Source organism: Gossypium hirsutum, chromosome A12 (assembly GCF_007990345.1).
Source record: "Gossypium hirsutum isolate 1008001.06 chromosome A12, Gossypium_hirsutum_v2.1, whole genome shotgun sequence".
NCBI lineage: Eukaryota > Viridiplantae > Streptophyta > Magnoliopsida > Malvales > Malvaceae > Gossypium > Gossypium hirsutum.
Genome location: NC_053435.1, coordinates 91264553 through 91285467, shown reverse-complemented (window position 1 = coordinate 91285467; position 20915 = coordinate 91264553). Strand labels below are relative to the sequence as shown.

Below are 20915 nucleotides of genomic sequence, written 5' to 3'. Positions count from 1 at the left end.
AGCAGTAGTGGAGTAGGCTGAAGATTGTAAGTCTTGTCTCCTTAGGCAGTGGTGGAGCAGATCGAAGACCATCCTATCTCCCTAAGCAGTAGTGGAGTAGGCTGAAGATTGCAGATCATATCTCCCTAAGCAATAGTGGAGTAGGTTGAAGATTGTAGATCATATCTCCCTAAGTAGTAATGGAGCAGGTCGAAAACGGTGAGCCTTATCTCCCTAAGCAGTAGTGGAGCAGGCTAAAAATTATAGATATTATCTCCCTAAGTAGTAGTGGAGCAGATCAAAGATGGTGAGCCTTATCTCTTTAAGCAGTAGTGGAGCAAGCTAAAAATTACAAATCTTATCTCCTTAAGCAGTAGTGGAGTAGATCGAAGACGGTGACCCTTATCTCCCTAAGCAGTAGTGGAGCAGGCTGAAAATTACAAATCTTATCTCCCTAAGCAGTAGTGGAGCAGATCGAAGACGTGAGTCTTATCTCCCAAAGTAGTAGTGGAGCAGTCTGAAAATTACAGATCTTATCTCTCTAAGCAGTAGTAGAGCAGATTGAAGACGGTGAGCCTTATCTCTCTGAGCAGCAGTGGAGCAGGCTGAAAATTACAGATCTTATCTCCCTAAGCAGTAGTGGAGCAGATTAATGATAGTAAATCTTATCTTCTCGAGGTAGCAGGGAGGCAGATTTAAGCCACTAGCCTTATCTTTCTAAGCAGTAATGGAACAGGCTGAAGATTGCAGATCTTATCTCTCAAAGCAGTACAGGAGCAGACTGAAGATTGCAGATCTTATCTCCCTGAAGTTGCAGTGGAGCAGGTTGAAATTACCAATTCTTATCTCCTTTGAGTTCCAGTGGAATAGATCAAAGCTACAAATATCTTCTCCTTGAAACTTTATTGGAGTAAATCGAAGCTACAAGTCTTACTTTCCTGAGGTTGCAATCAAGGCTACTTGAAGAAGAGGAGTACCAAAGAAGTCAAGACTTGGCAAGACCGGGCAAAATTGACCCATTTGGAGTCTTTGCTCTATTCTCGTTACACAAAAACGAGCAAAGAGGGGCAGCTGTTATGGCCCAATTTAGCCCGGGGCCCATAAACCAAAAACCAAAATAAAAATAGACCTAGACCCAAATATAAAAACCTTAAGCCCAATCCTATGGCCCAGAAACTTAAACAATTTTCAGCTAAAAAACCCTAGCCCCTTGGCAGCCAACAACCACGGCCTCCAGGCATCGTACGTGTTACTGCCCTCCGCGTTGTGCTCTGCTCTACCGTGCCACATCAGTGCCCATGTCCACCACGCCACCTGCAACAGTCGAAAAACAATTGTAAAAAGGCTATAAAAAAGCCTTCAAAAATCCATTGTAAACTTACGTTTTTTTGCATATACGAACACACGAAATCAAATACCAAAAACAGAGAAACTAAAGGTGGTTCTATTTTTTTATTTTATGTTTCTATTTTCATATTATTTTTTTTTCCAAAGAGAAAACTAAAAAATCAAAAGAAAGGCCGAATCTTACCCTTAGTCGCGCTAGTGCCGCCGTGAGGGGAATTGAGGACGTCGTCTCCGATTAAAGGCGATATTTTTTTGGGGCTCGGGAAGTTGAAAAACCCAAAAGATGGCTTTTTTTGTTTTCGGCCACCGCGGATGGCAGCGCCGTCACCAGCGACTGAAGGCCGTCGCGGTGGTTCGGCGTCGGAGCCTAAAGACCGACCATGGGGCATTGAAGGAGAAGAAGGATTTTTTTTTTATTTTTTTTAAAAAGGTTGAAAATGATTTTTTTGAAGGTATTTTTGACTTAAATAGCTAGTCAAAACGGCGTAGTTTTGATCAACCCCCAAAACGCCCAAAACGGCGTCGTTTTGGAGGCTGACTCGTGACTCGACCCGTATAGGCCTTAGGGTCTGCGTGTTTTTTAACGGATGGGCTAATTGCGCTTTTAGTCCTTCCGCCTTTTTATATTTCTGCAATTAAGTTTCTTTTATTTCTAATTTTGCCCTAGAGTTTTCCTTCGATCTCATTTTAGTCCCGCGTGAAGTGCTGCATTTTGAAGGGTGATTATTTCCCGTTTTGGTTCTTCCTTGTTATTCGCGTGTTTGATTCGATCCTTTTCTTTTTATTTTTATTTCAGATTTACCCCGAATTTCTGTTTTAAATTCAATTTAATCCTTTTCTAGTTATTTTGCTATTTTTTTGTTTAAAATTATTATTTTTATTTTTATTAATATTATTGTTATTATTACTATTGTATTACTATTATTATATTTTATTACTATTATTGTTTTTATTATTATTTATATTGTTGTGATTATTATTATTCATTATTTTATTATTATTACTTATTCATAGTATCATTTTTACTAATAATTTTTTTCTATTATCATATTCATTGTTATTATTACTATTTTTTTATTTTTATATTATTCATTATTGTCAATAGGTTTATATTATTCTTTTTAATTTTTTTAATATATCTTATTTGAATTATTTCATATACATTACTTATTTGGTGTGGCTTTACTTATTTATTAAACTCTTTTATATACTTATATATATATTTGATTGTTTTATTATTACAAACTTTTATACATTGTTTATTTTTAAACTGTTGTGTACATTATTTTTTCCTATTTATTTTGAACCTCTTTTATACTTTTTATTTGTTATTTGTGATTCATTATTATAACATTTTGTTTATGAATTATTACGTTGCATTGTACATTATTATTCCATCGCATTTTATTCGCCTAAAAAGTCGTGTTTTAATATCGTTTAAGTTTTAAAATCATTTTATTCAAAAGTTTTCGAAATAAAGTAATACTCGGTATTTGACATCGAGAAGATTGTGCCCTAACTTACTGGGTTCCAATTTTCCTCGTTGAATCTAAGTAACCAAGTACCCTTTTCAATCAAAACGTACAAGTTTCAAATAAAAGCTTATTCTCAGGAATTCGAGGTGTTATGTCCTAACTCACTGGATATGACTCTTTGTATCTCGAGATAAAGATTTCTAAAAAAAAAAGGAAATATTCTATGATTGGAATTTTGATAAATCGTGCCCTAACTTACTGGGTTCCGATTTTTCATTTAACCCAAATAATTGAATATCCTTTTCAACTTCACTGCATGAGTTTTAAAAAGACAAGCTCAATTTCGAAAATGTGAAATGTCGTATCCTAACTCACTGGGTATGACGTTTTATTTCTTCGAGATAAGAGGGTCTTAGCATCCAATTTAATTCATTCAAGTGTTCTTTTCAAGTAAAAGGATCATATTCTAAAATCTTATCAAATTTTCGACATTAAGACATCAATCACTCAATTAGGTACCAATTTTGGGCATTACGAGGGTGCTAACCCTTCCTCGTGCGTAACCGACTCCTGAACCCCTTTTCTCGAATTTCGTAGACCAAAATTATTGTTTTAATAAATCAAAATGCTTTATTAAAATGATCAATTTTAAGGTGAGCCGATCACACCTTGAAGAAATATCAGTGGTGACTCTATTTTTGTTTTTAAAGTCGACCTCCATTTTTCAAAATAAAAATGGTTTCAACAGCTTGGCGACTCCGCTGGGGACCAATAAGAGAGTCAAGCCGTAAAATTGCTTGTTTTATATCCTTTTGTCTAAAATTGAAAATTTGATTTGAAAAATCATGGTTCTTTTGTCACATTTGTTTGTGTCATATGTTTGTTGTGATTTGAGTCTTGTAGGATATGCCTACATCATATTGCATGACCGTTGGGGTCACACCTGTTAAGTGAGAGTGAGAAACTACACCTTTGTAAGGTTTTGACCTCCACGTGGGCTAGTGAACTGCTTCCGGGATACATCCGTACCTATGTCTTCGTGAGGTTTTCACCTCCGCATGGCCATAGGGAAATGTATTCCTCTGAACTGAACTCAATCCACATGAGGCTATAATGGGTGAGGATTGTGGAATTTGCTGGTTCAGGTACCCTTTCTTTAGAACTGAACCACATATAGTGAGCCCTATGAGCCTGCCCTAGGTAGAATCGAACCAATCCCTGGTGGTCACCCAATTAGGTACTTTTTTCTGTTGTTTATTTCTCTTGTGCTAACGTGCTTTGTTTTGTTTATGATTGCATTGTATTACATCATCATAGAAAGGAGGTATTGATTCATATTCGATTGCTAAATAGAAGAGCTTGTCATGGAAAAATGAATTTCTTGATAAAGTGGAATATAATACGGCCGTCCGAATATAGTCTAAGTAGACACAACGAAGGAAAGCTGATAGTCCGCGGAAGAAAACAAGATTTTATTTTATTGCCCGAGGATTCAAGCTGACAAGGATTATTCAAGAGCCGTCACGCCTCAACTTTCTTAAAGAAGCTAATGAGCATCATGGGGATAAGTGAACAATGAACTGCGGCCTAGATCAAGCAAAAAGAAAATAATAGAGATAACTTTTGGGAAGATTCGCAAGTTTCGACCATAACATCTGGATATGAAAAAAAAGCTTGATGTCTTCAATTAGACTATGAGGGCAATGTCGCATATGTAATCCGTTTTATGTAAAGAAATTTATTTTCTAGAAAAGTTTTTCTAATGGAATTGAATTCAGAATCAACGCCTCTCTTTCTTTTTGCATTCTTCCCATGCATTTGCATTACATTGCATCATACGCATTAGATTTCATAAAAGACCCTTAATTAATTAAAATTATTTCAGTTAATCTGGAAACCGACAAAAATTTACCAACCAAGCATTGTTACGGTATTTTTGCTCAATTTTGATATCTTCCTCCTCTTCTCTTCCTCCTTATTTATTTGTGTAAACAATGGCTGGTTATCCTCCAACTTTTTAATTTTTTAATATAATTTTTATTTAAAAATAAAATTATTTTAATTAAATATAACTAATAATTTTATTATATAATAAATAAAATTACAATATGATTATTAATATCATCAACTAAGAACAATTATCACAATAAATACAAAACACAAAATATTATTTTCTAATAAAATATTTATTCAAGTTTTTATTAATGTATAATTTAAAATAAAGAAATTCTGACCTTATACTTTTATGGCCATTTTACCAGAAAAAGCCCATTTCAAAAATTATTTACGGAAATGGGCCAACTTTTTGATTATTTACTGGAAAGGGCCAAATTCAGCGAAAACGCGTCCACATCAGCACGATTTCAAGGGATATGCTAGCAAAGCGCTTCCCTGAGGGAACATTTTTGCCATGTCAGCACAAATCACGCCCTCGTGGACACTCTTTACTGATGTGGCAAAAATGCTCCCCCAGGGATACGTTTTAGCTCGGGTTTAAATTTTCAAAAAAGGTCATTTTTTTAAATGTCACAAAAATAAACCAATTTTTTTGAAAATTTACAAGAATAAACCTTAAAAAAGGCTCAAAGTGATAACACCACTTTTTTTAAGGTGTCACAAATTAATATGAAAACAAAACTTAGAAAGCAAATCTTTATATAGACTCAAAGTCTCATTTCTCATGTTTTCTTAAGCAATGTGGGATATGAGATATGTGTATATATAGACTCATGAATAGGTTTGCAGCTTGTTCCTAAATAATGTGGGATTCCTTCCTCTTTTAACTAACAACATGAGACTAAATGCTACACTATATTTTATAAGATTTTTACAGAACAATTTCTATTTTTTTATATTTTGTTAACATTTTCTCATATTATAAAATTATCTTTTGAGATATTTAATCTTGTTGCATTTTAGAATTGTTAACATATACAAAAGAACTATTAAAAAAAGAGAACAAATTGCACATATGAAACTTGTACATGCAATAATCTTCTATTCAACTTTAAATGTTTGAAGTTAATATCAATGCAATTCTAATTTTTAAAATAATTTTCCATTATTTAAATTTAGAAGTTATACTTTTAATTTTTTAATTTTAATTTTAATTTTATATTATGAATGTTTGATTAATAAATAAATGGTGAGTATTTGGCACTCAAATAGTATTTTTTTGTAATTTTAAAAAAATTGATATATCTTTTTTAAATATTTACTTATTTTTAATATTTTACTATACTAATTAATTTTTTTAATTCTAATTTTAATTTAATTTTCATCACCTAATGAATGCTGATAAATTTATTTTAGATGTATTTTGACTAGATAGATAATTTATTTAAACATAGTATATAATTATGTTAAATAAGTTTTTTCATAGAAATATATAATATACATAAAATATAATAATTATTTTTCATATTTTTATATCTAGATTAAATTACATTAGTAGTCACTTAACTATGATTTTTTAGCTATCGAATTATAAAAACTTACAAAATGATCACTCAACTATTAGTAATTTTTTAAATATTTATTTTTTAATATTTTACCACACTTATTTTATATTTCATAATTTTTTTACTTATAGAGTTTAAAATTTTTATTTATGATGTAACAAATGTTAACTTTTTGTAAAAAAAATTAAACTTTAAGTAAAAAAAATATAAAATATAGTGTAGCTTTTAATCTCATGTTGTTAGTTAAAAAAGGAAGGAATCCCACATTGTTTAGGAACAACCTGCAAACCTATTCATGAGTCTATATATACACATATCTCATATCCCACATTGCTTAAGAAAATAAGAGAAATGAAACTTTGAGTCTATATAAAGATCTTTGTAAGTTTTGTTTCCGTATTAATTGATGCTACATTAAAAAAAGTGGTATTATCACTTTGAGTCTTTTTTTAAGGTTTATTCTTGTAAATTTTCAAAAAAATTGGTCTATCTTTATAATATTTAAAAAAAATGACCTTTTTTTGAAAATTTAAACTCAGGCTAAAATGTGTCATTGGGGGAGCGTTTTTGCCACATCAGCAAAGTGCGTCCACAAGGGCGCGATTTGAGTTGACATGGCAAAAATGCTCCCCCAGGGAAGCGCTTTGCTGGCATATCCCCTGAAATTGCGCTCATGTGGATGCGTTTTTGTAGAATTCGGTCCTTTTCGGTAAATAATCAAAAAGTTGACCCATTTTTGTAAATAATTTTTGAAATGGGCTTTTTCTGGTAAAATGGCCAATAATTTAATCTAATATTTTTTTAAAATCAATTCAATTATAAAATTAGTAAAATACTTTTTATAAACAAATTAAATTATATTTTTAAGAGTAAATTTTTTTAAATAATAATCATAATAAAATTTAAAATTTAATCATAAGATATGAAACTGAAACCTTATGCCTAATAAATACTTACCTTTATCATTATAAATAACACATCAATCGATTTAAAAATATCAAATTATAACAGATTAATCAAATTTATAAAAAATGTAAAGTATAAGGATCTTTTATTAAATTTGACCAATTAAAATTTATTGATTATAGAATCAGAAACTAGGCAATTACCAAAGACAGTGTTGATAGGGTTCATGGCGACTTGATTTTTAGCAGCGTCACCGATTAAATGATCGGAATCGGTGAAAGCTAGGTAAGACGGCGTCGTTCTGTTGCCTTGGTTGTTGGCGATGATTTTGACTAGGTCATGTTGCCACACTCCGACACAGGAGTATGTCCTGCCTAGATCAATTCCGATAGCTGGTCCTTCCCCTTTTGCAGCCATTGACATTGATTACTGTGAACAATCAAAGAAATCAGACGGTCGTGGAATTACCCTTTTTTTTTTTTGAATGGAGGGAGAGAGTTAGAAAGAGAAGAGAGAAATTATACACATGATTGTCTGCTTTGGTCTATTATTTATGTAAATTGCATAATTAGTCATCTAATTTTCATAAGTTTTCATTTCGATCACTGAAAATAAAACATTTTCAAATATGGTACCGCCATTAGATAGTTTTTCTAGTAACTCGTCGTAAATAGTTTTCTTGTTTTGATTGCTCGACAATTATTGGGCTAATAAAAATGTTATTGTACACTTATTTTAATTATTCAACTTTAGTAAATTTTTCATTTTAGTTATTCATTTTTATCTTTTTAAATTCTTTTATTTTTTCTTTGTAATAAATAATTTTAATTTTTTCGATAAAGGAAAACATGAGTTTTGACGGGGAATTATTGAATTTTTATAAGAAAAATTAGAGTTTTTGCAAGGAAATATCATTTTATCTTTTTAATTTCAATTTTTTCTCTTTGTTTAGAATTAATTTTAAGTTTTTTAGCCAAAAAGGAAAAAAAAACATGTATTTTACTAGAAAAACCATTTTTCTCAAAAAATAGTTCTTTTTAGAATTAATTTTAATTTCTTTTTTCATAAAAAAAGAAAACATAGGTTTTTACTGAGGATTACTAAGTTTTTATAGGAAAACACTTGTGCTTTCACAAGGAGAAACTTGAGTTTTTACAATGAATTATTTGGATTTTTATACGAAATTGAGTTATAGTTTCAACTCCACAATTGGGAAATTTAATTTCTTATAAAAACCCAAGTTTTCCTTTTTTTTGGAAAAATTAAAATAATAAAAATTTACTAAAGTTGAGTGATTAAGATGAGTGTATACTAATATTGCCGTTAGCCAAATTAATAGCAAGTGACTAAAATAAAAACTATCTAACAACGGTGTTATATTTGTATATTTTTTTTATTTTTAGTGACCAAATTGAAAATTTATGAAAATTAAATGAATTATTGTGTAATTTACTCTTATTATTTTTATAACTTCTTTTTTTTTTTTTATCAAATAGGTTAATTTCATCATATGTCTCCAAATTACACTTCAGATTTTATATTAGTCTTAAAATTCTCTAAAACATTTTAATTGGATCATTAAATATCAATATCATGTTAATCTAGGTTTTTTTGTTAACTTAAATCTCAACTTGGATGTTTAAATTTTGTTCAGGTATGATAAGAAGTGTATTTAAAACACGTCGATCAAATTTAAATATTTATGTATGTATAACATGAATAGCTTAGATCTCCGATTTTAAAAAAATAATATTCTAAATTTTAATAATTTTATTTTTTAGGATTAATGTATAGTTTGCCCTCTGAACTTATCTAAAAATGCTTAGTTGGTACCTAAAATTTTTTTTGACCTAGTTGGCATTTGAACTTGTATTCTGTTACGCACTTTGATAACTTCGCACTAAACAATTAGTTTGTATTGATGTGGCAATGATAGCCAATCATATGATGACACATGATATCCTCTTATTAAAAATTTTAAAAAAAATCTTTACAAATATATAAATTAATAATGGGTAAACTACGCCCAAGGTCAATAAACTATTCATAAGTTTATGTTTTGATCACTCAACTTCATAAAGTTACAAAATAGTCACTGAACTATTCGAAAGTTTTTACTAAAGTCACTAGGCTATTAATTTTTTTTAAAAAAGTTCAATTAGCAAGCTTGAGCCAACGATTAGATAATTGGTATTGTGGATTAGTACTCATTGACTGAAGGTGCTCATGGGCTAGACCAAGCTCATGCAAGGTATCTAGATCAAATTTTCAAACTTGGGCCTGGTCCGACCTGAAAAAATGGGCTTACTTTTTTGCCCAAGCTCCACTCAATTTAAGAAAAGTTTTCATGTAGCACCCTAAACCCGGCCCAGACGTTATGGCCGGATCCGACATGCCACATCGAAGCGTTCAAAACATTTTATATTGTTGATCCAGAAAAACCTACTTAGTGTTTTAAAAGATAATTTCATTATAGGTTAAAATGAATGGAAGCTGTGCACCAGATAGGAAACCGGAAAAGAGGAGGTGAGTCTATCGGACTACTTAAGTACCAAGCTCCCTTCGGATCCAATCCTAAACATGCACACCACCATTGCCACACCTTAACGTCATGTATATTTCTAGGAAACCGATTTGGTTAAGTCATTTTTAGGAAAAGTGATTAATTTTGGAAAATACTTTCATTGCGGAAGCTTTGCTTGTTGTCGTGTTATTTTGAAATCAATTGTTGTTTTTTTTGAAAACGCGCCCTAAAGCTATCCAATTTCAACAGTTAAAATAAGTAATACCTATCTTAGTAATACATATTAAAACCATAAAAAATAATTAAGCGGCCTTATTACATTTAAAAACCCAAACCTCAACGTAAATAATAGGATGTCCAGTTCACCAGAAGAAAACCAAACTTTCAGAACGGGTGGCCACTCCGAATTCCCTCACAGCTCCAAGCCCACTATGGTTGGGGATTTCCTGCGTGGATGAAAATAAAAGGGGTGAGTTTGGGGAAACTCAGTGTGTAAGGAAAACCCATTCAAAACCCAAGTCAGCTTAAGCCTATTGGGCCTAAGCCCATTCAGGTAACAGTGGTACTGGACCAGAGCCCTTTTCAGATTACAATAAACTGGTCCTTAGCCCCTTATTCAGATAACAGTATGGCCCATAGGCCCATTTTAAAATACATGCAACATCAATAACATATGCAAGCCCATTTGGGGAGACTACTCAACCCACCAACCACTACACTCCACCCGTACCAACCCTACACTCCATGTGGGGAATAGCTCAACCCACCCAGCCCAACACTCCACAGTTGCAGCCTTACTGCTCAGTTAACAGTAAATTGAGGCAAAGCCTCCAGTACGTGGACAAGCCACTTTCAGTACTTCCTCCGTCAATATCCCAATCCCATGCATCAGATAAGAACAACATGGCATGCAGTAAATAACAACAGTCAAACATGCATTTAGGTCAATTTAACCCTAGGGGTATTTCGGTAATTTATCTACTAGGGGTAAAACTGTAAATTTTCCACTTTTAAAGGTATTTCAGTAATTTATCTATTTTAGGGTTTTTCATGCATATTCCTACTTTTCACGTACTAACAGAATCACGTATCGAGGGTTCTTACCGAATTGGGCCCGTTGGCCCATCATTCCAATTTTGGCCCATTAAGCCCAAAAATATCGAGGGCACAGAAATATTGCACTTTGCAGTCCAAATTTTGCAGCTTACCAAAAACATTAATCGATTTACCTCACGAGCATTCGCACACTCGCAAATCTACAAAATATCGGTTTTCAGCATTTCGGCTTTTCGACTTTTGCCGATCCAAACTAAGAAAGAGGGTGTTAGTTACACACCTGTTTGCGACGATATGCTGACGAGATCCACACACGAACCGCCTACAATTGGATTACTAACACGTTAATCTAACTATTCAAATACAAACTACGTATTAACCCCTTACAATATTCGGCCAACCACACCTACAGATCATAGTAAGCTTATAAGAAATCAATAAGCAACTCATTAACAAATTTTTGTCAATGTTTACCACATAATCATAATTTCACTGCAAGCTGTCTTCCTGAGCAACAGTCACTAAATAATTTATAACTGGAGCTACGAAACTCCAAATCAAGTTTCGTTAATTTTCTCTTAAAATAGACTCATATATCTTCTATCCATAAAATTTTCAGAATTTTTGGTCCGGCCAATCAATACCAGATTTTTCTTAAAGTTTCCCATGTTTCACTGTTTGACTAATCTGACCACTCTTCATTACGAATCAAATTTCTCATTGTACAGAATTAAAAATATGTTCTCGTTTATTTCATTTGAAACTAGACTCATTAAGCTTTAATTACATAATTTATTCACCTTCTAAGTCATCTCTCACAATTTATGGTGATTTTCCAAATTCACATTACTGCTGCTGTCCCAAGCAGATTTATTACCAAATCACTCTTTCACACATAACTTGCATGCATGTTATTTAAACATGTATATCACCAATCAATCATCACATATCTATGAGTTTACTTAAGTATAGTCTCCATTTCATCATTTTAAAGCACAACATGTTAGCCGATTTTTCCCCTTAGCATCTAAGGCACATGCATGCTCATTTGTTTGGCTCAACTTCACCTATTTTCCATTTTTCATCAAAAGAACATGAAACAACAACCATTTCCTTCATTTTAATTCATGACCAAATGCTCACAACACAACCAAAAACCAAAATATGCTTCAAGAGTTAAGGTAGAATCAAGAAGAACTCATGAACATCAAGATAGAAGCAAACTACCATGAACTTACCTTCAATTTTCTTCCCCAAGTGACCGAACATTCAAGAGCTTTCTCCTCTCCTTTCTCTTCTCTAACTTTAGGCTATGATGAACAAAGATGGACAAAACTTTGTTCTTTTCACCCCTTTTTCTTTTAATAAAATTTCATATTTCATCCATTTAATTATTTAATACAAAAGACATGAAATGTCCATCATGGAACATTTACCTAAACCATTATCATGGAACATTTACCTAACCCATTATCATGGAATATTTACCTAATCCATTATCATGGAACATTTACCTAACTCATTATCATGGAATATTTACCTAATCCATTATCATGGAACATTTACCTAACCCATTATCAATTTGTATCAATTTGTACCATAAATTATGGATATCAAGTGCTCATATTGTCTACAACAACATGATGGCTAGCCACTTCATGTAAAATGGGAGGTTTGTCATGCAAATCCTCCTATTTTGCACTCCTATTTATTTGGCCACTTCAATTTAGCCTATAGCATTTTCAAATATTTTCACATAGGTTCTATTTCATAATTTCACCCCCTTTTTCTTATGGAAAAAAAATTAACTAAAATTGTCGGGTTCTATCTTAAGCTTGGCTTTCTAGAGGCCCACTAACATAATTAAACTTATGCCAACATTCACAGAATTCTCGAAAATTGGGGCGTTACATTTCAGATATATGCTCCCGTGCCCTCTTATAATTGATGAAATTATAAATTAATATATGAGAAAATTATGTTTTCGCCTCAAAATAAAAAAGAACTTATTTAATCCCTTGAAAAATGATAAAACCATAAATTAATACATGATAAAATTTATTTTTTTAACCTCTTGTAATTTTACAATTCAATTTCACCCCTAAACACATTTTTAGATTTGCTTCTGGGTCAAACTCGACTTCACTATATAATAAAAGCTTAATATAATAATAATTATTATTATTATTATTATATGTTAAAATTCAAACTCTAAACTTACAAAAAAAAAACATAAATTCAATTATCAAAATTGAAGAAAAAAAAGCATGGAACAAGTATGTGTGTGTAGCCTATATTTTAAAAGCACAAGTTTCAAAAGAAGCCAAGTGAAAAATCAGATTTTGATCTCACTTTCCCCATACACAAACAATTAAATTTTAATTTTCTTTTTTTTAAAAAAAAGGGGGGGGGGTAGAAAGTTGATATGGGAATTCCTGTCTTCCTTCATGGTTTTTCGCAAATTTCACATGGGATGATTCTGAAATCCAAGAAAACATAAAATATAAAAAAAATTGTTTAACTGCCATTTAATATTTATATGTATTGATAAATAAAAATGATTTAATTATTTATTTTAATTTTTTCTTTCATATTTGAATATTTGATGCCTTATATTATTAAATTTTAACTCGATTGGCATTAATATTATTATTAATATAAAAAAAGTGGGTTCAAGTACCTTGAAACGTATTATGGATAGTTTTCAACATTATATAAAAAAATATAATCAAAATATATAACGTGAACATTATTTATATAAAGTAAAAAAAAGAAGAAATTAATGTTTTTAGGTAAGATTTTTCCCCTAATTAAGGACAAAGATTAGTTAAAAGGTAGCATCATATTCATTCCACCAAAGAATTTAAGTGAAACAGCTCTTGTCGAAATGATTCCTTCTTATTAAATTTTATGAATCAAACATGTTTTATTTCTAGGCTTTCATTATTTAGGATTAGGAAACAATCTCCTATTTTATTTATTTATTTATTTATTTAATTTTTTTGGATTTAACTATATAGGGAAAAAGTTAATAAAAAAATTATGAATCTATTTGAAATTTGCTTAATTTTTAAAAATATTTTTATTATTTTTAAATTTTTATAAAGTATATGTGGATTATCATGTGAGTTGTCACGTTAGTGCTGATAAAATTTTATAGGGCTAGTCAACTTTTCCGACTAAAAAAAAGTGATTTGACTATTTTTCAAAGTTGAGGGCTGAAATGATAAAAAACAATTAGGGTCAAAAGTAACAAAAAGAGTAAATGTTAGAGACTAAATTTATCATGCCACACATATATAAAGAAGAATTTACTTATATTAGTGTAAAACAAGTTAGAATCCGGTTCATTACTTTTTCGTCTATTAATATCCAGAACATTGATCATTATCATTTAAATATGTATGATCCAACCATTAAATGAGAAAGTGAACTTTTAAATGGCAATTAAACATATATTTTAAATGGCAATCATTCATTGATACCTTCCTTTCATTTTGCAATTTCTGTAGTGTATATCCTATGTCTTGAATTTTCATTAGCATGAGTTCTTCTTGAGTGTATTTGTTAGCCTTACTCCTATACAAATAAAGAATTTGAAAAATAAGAAAAGAAGACCAAATAAGCTTTCTACTTTTGCAAGCCTGAATAGAAAATAGTATAAACAAGAAAGCTGTATTTTACTCAGGTTTATGAACTCCATCCACAGTTCTCGTTTTTGTCATCTGAAAGTAAAATTCATCTGGGTTTCTGAATGCAGCTTTCTCCTTAAGTTTCTGTAGAGCAAATCAACAAAAAGAGCACAAAAAAGAGGAAGAAATTAATGAGCACACACTATAATATAAACAGCAAGAAATTGAATGCACTAAACAAATAAACTTGCTCGTAACATTTCTTCCTTCTTGTGGAATGCTTTCGCATGGACGACATAATCCTTGTGGCTCTGAAGAAGCCCAAATTTTTTCCTCGATGACCTAAAATATAACCAAGTATTGAACAGCACCAAAGCAAATGCACAATAAGGAAAAGCCATGTAGAATGCATGGCTATAATAAATGGAAAAAAAAAGAGAGCTGAGACTCACGGTTGAGCTCGTTCCTTGTGAGCACGTCTACTGATAGTATTCCTTAATGATGACATGTTTAAGGTAAGATAATGCAAGCAACCCCTGAACTTCACACTTCACGGTTCACGGTGGTTCACGCTTGACGCTTAACTCTTACAACCTAAGTTGCCCTTGAACTTCACGCTTTAGAGTTACAACTTAAGTTACGAATGAAGAGCTAGGGTGGGAAAGAGCTAGGGTTTGGTATCTGCAAAAAGAGATGGGCCTGGGAGGAACCGATTGTTTTTAATTGGGCTTGGGTTAATTTATTAAAGGGTTAACTACACTCAAGGTCACTAAACTATTAGTAACTTTACATTTTCGTGACTTAACTTTAAAAAGTTACAAAATTGTTATTGAACTATTGGAAAATTTTCATTTAAGTCAAGAGCTAATTAAGTTTTTTTCAAAAGTTTGGCTAGCAAGCTCAGGTTGATTTGATGGTCAGTGTTGGAGATCAAAAAAGAAAGTTGTCTAGATTTTGGTTTGCAGATCCATGATGTTCACGAGAAAGGGAAGGAAGGAAACTTTTCGATTAGTATAGGTGGCGCGAACAAATAAGGCCGTATAACAGTGATTTTAACAGTCCAGTGACTTAAATGAAAAGTGTTAAATAGTTTAAGGATCATCTTATAATTTTTTAAAATTTAGTGATCAAAATATAAACTTACTAATAGTTTAATGAGGTTAGGTGTAGTTTATCTTTAATTAAATTGATTGGGTAATTGGGTTTGTGTTAAGTAAAAATAAATAAATCTTGGGTTGGTATTAATGAATTGTTGGTTGGGTAGTTGAATTTTGAGTTTAGGGAATTAAATTAAAGTATATATTATATTATAAATATATTTGAAATAAATTAAATTAATAATTGTGAGTCAATTAAGTCAGTTGATTTGACTTTGTATATTTTAATAATCGATAATCCATAGCTTAAGTTGATTAAATTTTAAAAAATATGATTATAATAAATTATTATTATTTTAATAATCTCATTATAGATTCTGATCATATCTGTTCTTTTTAACACAATGCATAGAATTACACATAACATAGAGGTGCTCATGGTCGGATTGGGTCGACTATGGTTCGAGCTGGGTTTAAGCAAGATATTAACATACTTTATACTTGCCCAAACTCGGCCCGACCTGAAACCTGGGCTTAAAATTTTTTCCAAACCCGTCCATATTTCAAAAAAAACTAATCCAAATCCATTTTACATCTGTCCTGATTTTTTTTTAATTTTTTTAAAAATATTTATATTATATTATTTTAATATTTAATAAATTTATATATTTTTTATTTATTAAAATTTTTTATATAGTCATCTTAACATTATTTTAATGTTTACATTAAAGTAATATTATATATTTAGTATAGGTTTATTCTTTAACGTGTTCTAAATTACATAATATATAAAAATAATGCAATATAAAGTATTATAAACTTAAAATGGGTCAGGCCAGGACCGGGCTCAGGCTTTGAATTTTCAAGCCCAACCCATATTTTAAACGGGTTTAATTTTTTTTGCCCAACCTCTCTCAAATTTCAAACGGGTTTTCAGGCTTGGGTGGGTAGCTCGACCTCTAAACATGTCTACCATATCTTCTTGAGTGTATTTGTTAGCCTGACTCCTATACAAATAAAAAAATTGGAAAATAAGAAAAGAAGACCAAATAAACTTTCTACATTTGCAAGCCTGAATAAAAAATAGTATAAACAAGAAAGCTGCATTTTACTCAGGTTTATGAACTCCATCCATAGTTCTCGTTTTTATCATCTGAAAGTAAAATTCATCTGATTTTCTGAATGCAGCTTTCTCCTTGAGTTTCTGTAGAGCAAATCAACAAAAAGAGCACAAAAAAAGAGGAAGAAATTAGTGAGCACATACTATAATATAAACAGCAAGAAATTGAATGCACTAAACAAATAAACTTGCCTGTAACGTTTCTTCCTTCTTGTGGAATGCTTTCGCACAGATGACATAATCCTTGTGTTTCTCAAGAAGCCCAATTTTTTTCCTCGATGACCTAAAATATAACCAAGTATTGAACAGCACGAAAGCAAATGCACAATAAGGAAAAGCCATGTAGAATGCATGGCTATAATAAAGGGAAAAAAAAGCTGAGACTCGCGGTTGAGCTCGTTCCTTGTGAGCACGTCTGCTGATAGCATTCCTTAATGATGACATGTTTAAGGTAAGGTAACGTAAGCAACCCTTGAACTTCACGCTTCACGGTTCACAGTGGTTCACGGTTCACGGTGGTTCACAGTTCACAGTTCACACTTGACGCTTACAACCTAAGTTGCCCACTTCAGAGTTACAACTTAAGTTGCGGATGAAGAGCTAGGGTGGGAAAGAGCTAGGGTTTGGTATCTGTAAAAAGAGATGTGCTTGGGAGGAACCGATTGTTTTTAATTGGGCTTGGGTTAATTTATTAAAGGGTTAACTACACTCAAGGTCACTAAACTATTAGTAACTTTACATTTTGGTCACTTAACTTTCAAAAGTTACAAAATTGTTATTGAACTATTGGAAAGTTTTCATTTAAGTCAAGAGCTAATTAAGTTTTTTTCAAAAGTTTGGCTAGCAAGCTCTAGGTTGATTTGATGGTCAGTGTTGGAGATCAAAAAAGAAAGTTGTCTAGATCTTGGTTTGCAGATCCATGATATCCACGAGAAAGGGAAGGAAGGAGACTTTTCGATTAGTATAGTTGGTGCGAACAAATAATGCTGTATAATAGTGATTTTAACAGTCCAGTGACTTAAATGAAAAGTGTTGAATAGTTTAAGGATCATCTTGTAATTTTTTAAAATTTAGTGATCAAAATATAAACTTACTAATAGTTTAATGAGGTTACGTGTAGTTTATCTTTTATTAAATTGATTGGGTAATTGGGTTTATGTTAAGTAAAAATAAATAAATCTTAGGTTGGTATTAATGAATTGTTGGTTGGGTAGTTGAATTTTGAGTTTAGGGAATTAAATTAAAGTATATATTATATTATAAATATATTTGAAATAAATTAAATTAATAATTGTGAGTCAATTAAGTTAGTTGATTCGACTTTGTATATTTTAATAATCGATAATCCATAGCTTAAGTTGATTAAATTTTAAAAAATATGATTATAATAAATTATTATTATTTTAATAATCTCATTATAGGTTCTAATCATATCTGTTTTTTTAACACAATGCGTAGAATTACACATAACATAGAGGTGCTCATGGCTGGGTTGTGTCAGCTATGGTTCGTGTAATGAACCAAAAGTTATTGGTATCAAAAATCAAGTCTCAAATACTGTTTCCGTGAATTGAATTCATGAATATTTATTAGAAATATTTATGAATTATAGTTGGATGATTAATTAGTGCTTAATTAAGTTAATTAGCTTGAATTTAGAATAAAGGACTAAATTGCATATGAAATAAAAGTTTAATTATAGATTAAAGAAAAGTAAAGGGACTAATCTAGCAATTAGACCTTAAGTGCCAAGTGTATGATACTATGAAATTACAAGTGTAATAGTTGGTAAAATTTATAATATGTGTTAAAGTAAATTTTCTTATAGATTAAGTAATGTTATTATATTGTTATAATATTAATAATAGTATTATAATGAAAATAGAAAATAGAATAAAGAAATGAAATAATAGAAAAGTAAAAAGAAAGAAAAATAATAGAAAGTTACAGAGAAAGAAACGTGAAAGAGAGAAAGAAAGAAGAAAAGAAAAAGAAAAAGGGAAAATTGAAGGTTAAGGGCTTAAAGCTTGATTGGTAAGTTGATTTAATTCCTTTTATTGTGATTTTTATGTGTATGGAATCCTAATTCAAAGTTCTACATGTATGAGGTTAATATGAAGAAAAACAATGAATTTTTAGATGTTTATTTAGTTGAATAATTTGAGGATTTATGGGTTAATTTGATAGAAATTTAAGTTAGAAGTGAAAAATGGGTGAATTGTTAAAAGAATTTTAAGTTAGGTTTAAGTAGGGACTAAATTGAAAGGAGCTCAAAACTTATGTTTTATGATGAATTTTATGAGCTAGAATTTATTAATGAGATGATTAAATGAAAATATGAAGATTAAGTTAAAGAAAAAGATTGGTTATGGAAAAAAGGATGAAATTGGAATTTTTGTAAAAGTTTGATAGAAGGTGAAAATGTGATTTATGAATTAGTGTATTGATAATTTTTAATTGTATAATTGAGCTAACGTAGCACTGGAACCGTTGTTGAAGAAAGGAAAAGAGAAAGTGACTGAAGATATCAATTAAATTCGATAAATATTGGTTTGTATTTCTATAAACCAAGCTTAATCTTTATTGCTATATTTGATATCTATATTGCATGGAAATGTGAATGCGAATTGAATACCCTATTAACAGTGCCGGGCTAGTCGGATATAGTTGACATGTTATAGGAATTGGAAGTGTTATGGGATATTCCGACCTTAAGTCGATGAGACACTATTTGTCGATTACTGTTACTATTCCGCATTTGTTCCGATGAGGTAATATGTGTACCATACTGTTACTGTTCCGGTTTCGGCCGATGAAGCACTATGTGCTATCCCGGTGTGTGGGTTGGATCCGTGTATCCGTCAGTGTCCGAGTTATGTTAATAAGGGTAAACTAAACTAAAGTACTGATTGTCTGATTGTTATTGCATTATGAATTGATATTGAATTATAGCAATGAATGGATTGATTTATCATGTTTTAAAGTTGATTAAGCTATTGTTTATAGAAATACCACTGAGAGTATTCTCAGCGTGCGGTTTGTTTCCGTGCGCAGATTAGGTATGAAAGTATAAAGGACTCAGCATCCAAGCCAATCCCTGAACTCAAAGTGGTGAAGTTCCTCTCTTTTTGGTTATAAGGCATGTACCTAAGTTGTTAAATGGTATTGTACCTAAGTTGCTAAGTTGTTAAGTGGTCTTTTGGTATGTTATGTAAATGTTACCAAAACCTTAAGTATAGTATGAAATATACATGTTTTGAGTTATTGAAGTTCAAGGTTGATTAGTATAGAATTCTTGATATAAAATGGGGTACCAATGATGGTATATTGGTTGTATGGTTATGTTATCTAACTAGACATGTTCTAGATATAATTTAAAAGCATTTACTCGTATTTTAAATGGGATAAAGTCTAGGAATTGGAATTGGTTTTATTTCAAAATGTGTAGGGTGGTTTGCATGTAGTTTAAGGTTCAGTTTAGTCCACACGGCCAGGCCACACGGGCGGGTGACCAGACAGTGTGAGACACACGGCTTGTACACGGGCATGTTGTTAGGCCATGTCTTCCCTGTACTTAAAATGTTTTCAAGTCAGTATGCTCAGGATGCCACATGGGTAAGAGACACAGGCGTGTGTCTCAGCCGTGTGAGGCACACGGCCATGGTCCACGGGCATGTGCCTTGGCCGTGTGAAAATTGCACCTAGTTCGAAATAAAAATAAATCCACACGGGCTAAGCACACGTGCGTGTGACTCGGCCGTGTGAGTTTGGTTATTTTTAAGAAGGAAGTCAGTAAGCTCACATGGGCGTGTCTAGGCCGTGTGAGTGACACGGGATGCCCACACGGGCGTGTCCCTAGGCCACACGGGCGTGTGGTACTATTCACTATGAAAATTTGAAAATTTTACGAAAATTTTTTTATAAGTCTCGACTTATCCCTAACATCTATTTGGGCTTCATAAAGCCCATATAAGGGACGTTATGCTCACATATGTACTATTTTAATAATAAATGTCATCGTTTCACTGTATTTGACTGGTAACACTCCGTAATTCTATTCCGGCGACGGTTTAGGGTTAGGGGGTGTTACAGTTCGAGCCGGGTTTAAGCATGATATTAACGTACTTTATACTTACCCAAGCTCGGCCCGACCTGAAATCTGGGCCTAAAAATTTTTTCAAACCCGTCCATATTTGCAAAAAACTAATCCAAATCCATTTTAGGTCTGTCCTGATTTTTTTAAATTTTTTAAAAAATATTTATATTATATTATATTAATATTTAATAATTTATATATTTTTTATTTATTAAAATTTTT

General features: G+C 31.4%; 2 protein-coding genes across 2 annotated transcripts in view; both read right to left on the bottom strand.

Moving 5' to 3' along the window:
- Positions 1–1167: 1167 nt before the first annotated feature.
- Positions 1168–15004, bottom strand: LOC121211439 (probable U3 small nucleolar RNA-associated protein 11). The gene is made up of 5 exons (XM_041084207.1): positions 14833–15004; positions 14632–14722; positions 14433–14524; positions 14234–14327; positions 1168–1293 (listed from the first exon to the last, which is right to left on the bottom strand). Exons 1-5 carry the CDS (start codon positions 14886–14888, stop codon positions 1168–1170), a joined length of 459 nt encoding a protein of 152 aa, XP_040940141.1. The 5' UTR covers positions 14889–15004.
- A 1353-nt stretch (positions 15005–16357) lies between these two features.
- The window catches only part of LOC107898946 (probable U3 small nucleolar RNA-associated protein 11), a 33838-nt gene continuing 29280 nt past the window's right edge, over positions 16358–20915 (bottom strand). The window contains exon 5 of the mRNA XM_041084206.1: positions 16358–16484. Coding sequence (XP_040940140.1) covers positions 16358–16484 — 127 coding nt within the window. The remainder of the gene's footprint in view (positions 16485–20915) is intronic.

What these genes read in the sequence shown, in the direction of transcription:
- LOC121211439 (XM_041084207.1), bottom strand. Translation starts at nt 14,888, where the DNA reads ATGTCATCATTAAGGAATACTATCAGTAGACGTGCTCACAAGGAACGA. An exon ending in GATGGAGTTCATAAACCTGA is followed by an intron (nt 14,328 to 14,432) that starts GTAAAATACAGC and finishes TTATTTGTATAG; the next exon opens with GAGTAAGGCTAACAAATACA. An exon ending in AATTGCAAAATGAAAGGAAG is followed by an intron (nt 1,294 to 14,233) that starts GTATCAATGAAT and finishes CGACTGTTGCAG; the next exon opens with GTGGCGTGGTGGACATGGGC.